Below are 2,339 nucleotides of genomic sequence, written 5' to 3' on the forward strand. Positions count from 1 at the left end.
GCGTGCCTGGAGCCCGGGCTGTGGTTGCCAGGGCCTGCTCCACGGCAGCGTGGTGCTGGGGGGAGAGGCCTCCCTGGGTTGCACCGTATCCAACCCTGCTCAGCCTCTCTGCACCCTTGTGTTCCAGCTGATGCACAAGCTGAGCGTGGAGGCCCCGCCCAAGATTCTGGTGGAGAGATACCTCATCGAAATTGCCAAGAACTACAGTGTGCCCTATGAGCCCGACTCGGTGGTGATGGTGAGGGAGGCACTGCTAGCCTGGAGCTCCCTTCTGTGTGCTGATGGCTGCAGTGTCCCATTGGCCCTGTACGGGCTTTTGGAGCACAGGGCTGCAGCATTTCTGCGAGCTCTGTGGTGCCTGTGCTTTGCTGTCTCCCAGACAGCCGTGACACGGTGCTGTCCCTGCTCCTTCCCACAGCCCTGCAGCGTGTAGCCGTAGTTAGTGGTGCTGTGTTCTGTTCCCTTTCTGATTCCCGGCACTATCACTGTGTAGCTGCTGTCTGTCTGTCTTGTCCCTGTTTTGCTGTGTCCTTGTGTTGTCCTGTCTTGTCCGGTGGCAAATGTTGCATCTAATGCTGCTCAGAGCACTGTGATCAAAACAGAGACGTGTTGCTGAGCAGGATCCTCCCACCCTCTCCAGGCTGAAGCCCCAGCAGGTGGAGAGGGTGATCTGATTGACGTGGGATTCACAGATGATGTAAAGAAGGGTGGCCCTGGAGGGGGAGGAGGTGGTGGCTTTACAGCCCCACTGCTCAGTCATGATGGAATAGTACCCATGCCAGTGATGATGCCTATGCCCATGCCAACACCAAACCCACCCTTCTCCTATCCACCTCCAAAGGGACCGGTAAGTGCCTTTTCTTCTTCCCTTGTTCTGTGCAAGACTCCAGTCGTGGTGCATAGCCCTGTGCCTGCTGGCTGGGGAGTGCCCGTGCCTGGTAGTGTGGTGTGACAAAGAAGGCTGTTGTGTTGGCATGAGACCATGTGGGATGGAAATTGTTGGTAGTGCAGCTGAAGCTTCTTGAGTGTGGAGGTTCCTGCCCCCCCTGTTCTCTAGCTAGCCCTTTTTGCCTTCAGGGAACAGAGGAGGCTAGACTGAACTCCTGAGGCAGTCTCTGACTGCCAGGCTTTGGCCAGGGGTTGGAGCTGCACTTTGAAGTTGGTAGGTTGGTAATGTGCCAAGATTCGGTCAAGAAAATCAGGTGAGTTTTGCAGGGTGGGGACAGCAGAGAAAATGTGGAAACATCTCGACTTCAGACCTGACCTGAAAACAGCAGGGTGCTCTGAATTCAGTTGCTTACAGGGAGTGAGTCCAGTCTGGAGAGCAGCAGAGGGTGGCATGGCTTGGAATCTTAATGCAGTTGCAGCAATGCTTCAGTATTTGTGGTGGAAAATCTGGGCCAAGTATCATCAACTGGCTGCTGGCCCAGGCATAAACACGCTGAGGGCTCTGCCAGGCTGGGTGTTGAGGCAGGGGCAGCGTGGGGGTGGCCTGAGCCAGGGGCCCCCTTGGTGTCCGGGCTGTGCGCCATGCGGGTGCTGCCCTCCTGTCCTGGTGCTTCTCGTGTCCCCAGAGGTGAGCTCCTTACTCACGCTGGTCCTTTAGAATAACCCACAGTCCTACTAGCAGGTTCTGGGTTGCTCCAGGTGACTACATCTGACTTAATCCTTGAGAATCTTTTCCTAGTGAGTGTAGACTGCTGGGTTGGATGCTTGCCTGCATTCATCCTGGACTGCAGCTTTCTCTGGTGTCTGTAGCAGCTGTGGGTGTGTCCCATAGCCACTCTCCCAGGTGAGTAGGCTGGTGCATGACTCTAATCTCTCTGTACAGGAGAACTTCAATGGCCTGCCAGTGGGGACCTACCAGCCTTTCACTAATATCCATCCACCACCAGTTCCAGCAAATCCACCAGCGTATGAATCTGTAAGTGCCTGAGCTAACTCAGCATTGTAGGCAACGGAGGGAACCTCAGAATTCAGTGGCTGCCATAGAAAAGACAAATGTTTACTGAGCGTCACTGTTGTCAGCCTCTGGAGCTTTTGGGGTGGTGCTTGGCGTTGCTTGTAGGTGTGATGGCATCATCGTCATGTGATGGGAGAATGACTTGTGAGAAGTTCCTTGTTCAGCTGTGTGCTTTGGCTGCAAAGGAAAGCTGAGATTTTATCACCGTTTTAACAGTGCAGTAAAATAACAGTGAACAAGCAGAATTCACAAATTCTGTTTCTTGCAGTGTGAAGGGTTTATCCCCTTCAGTCTCTTTAACTATGGCTTTTGAACTAATTCATAGTAGGCCCGGATGAAACTTTTGGCTGACCCAGATGTTTAAACGCTCTTCACA

The 2,339-nt window shown here is 53.7% G+C and overlaps 1 protein-coding gene across 1 annotated transcript in view; it reads left to right on the forward strand.

The window, feature by feature from the left end:
* The first annotated feature begins 130 nt into the window (after nt 1-130).
* Nucleotides 131-2,339, forward strand: part of IST1 (increased sodium tolerance 1 homolog (yeast)) — a 4,131-nt gene continuing 1,922 nt past the window's right edge. The window contains exons 1-3 of the mRNA XM_008946282.1: nt 131-238; nt 641-847; nt 1,832-1,924. Of these exons, the coding sequence (XP_008944530.1) occupies nt 131-238; nt 641-847; nt 1,832-1,924 (408 nt within the window). The remainder of the gene's footprint in view (nt 239-640; nt 848-1,831; nt 1,925-2,339) is intronic.

Source organism: Merops nubicus, unplaced genomic scaffold, assembly GCF_000691845.1.
Source record: "Merops nubicus isolate BGI_N331 unplaced genomic scaffold, ASM69184v1 scaffold54278, whole genome shotgun sequence".
Taxonomy (NCBI): Eukaryota; Metazoa; Chordata; class Aves; order Coraciiformes; family Meropidae; genus Merops; species Merops nubicus.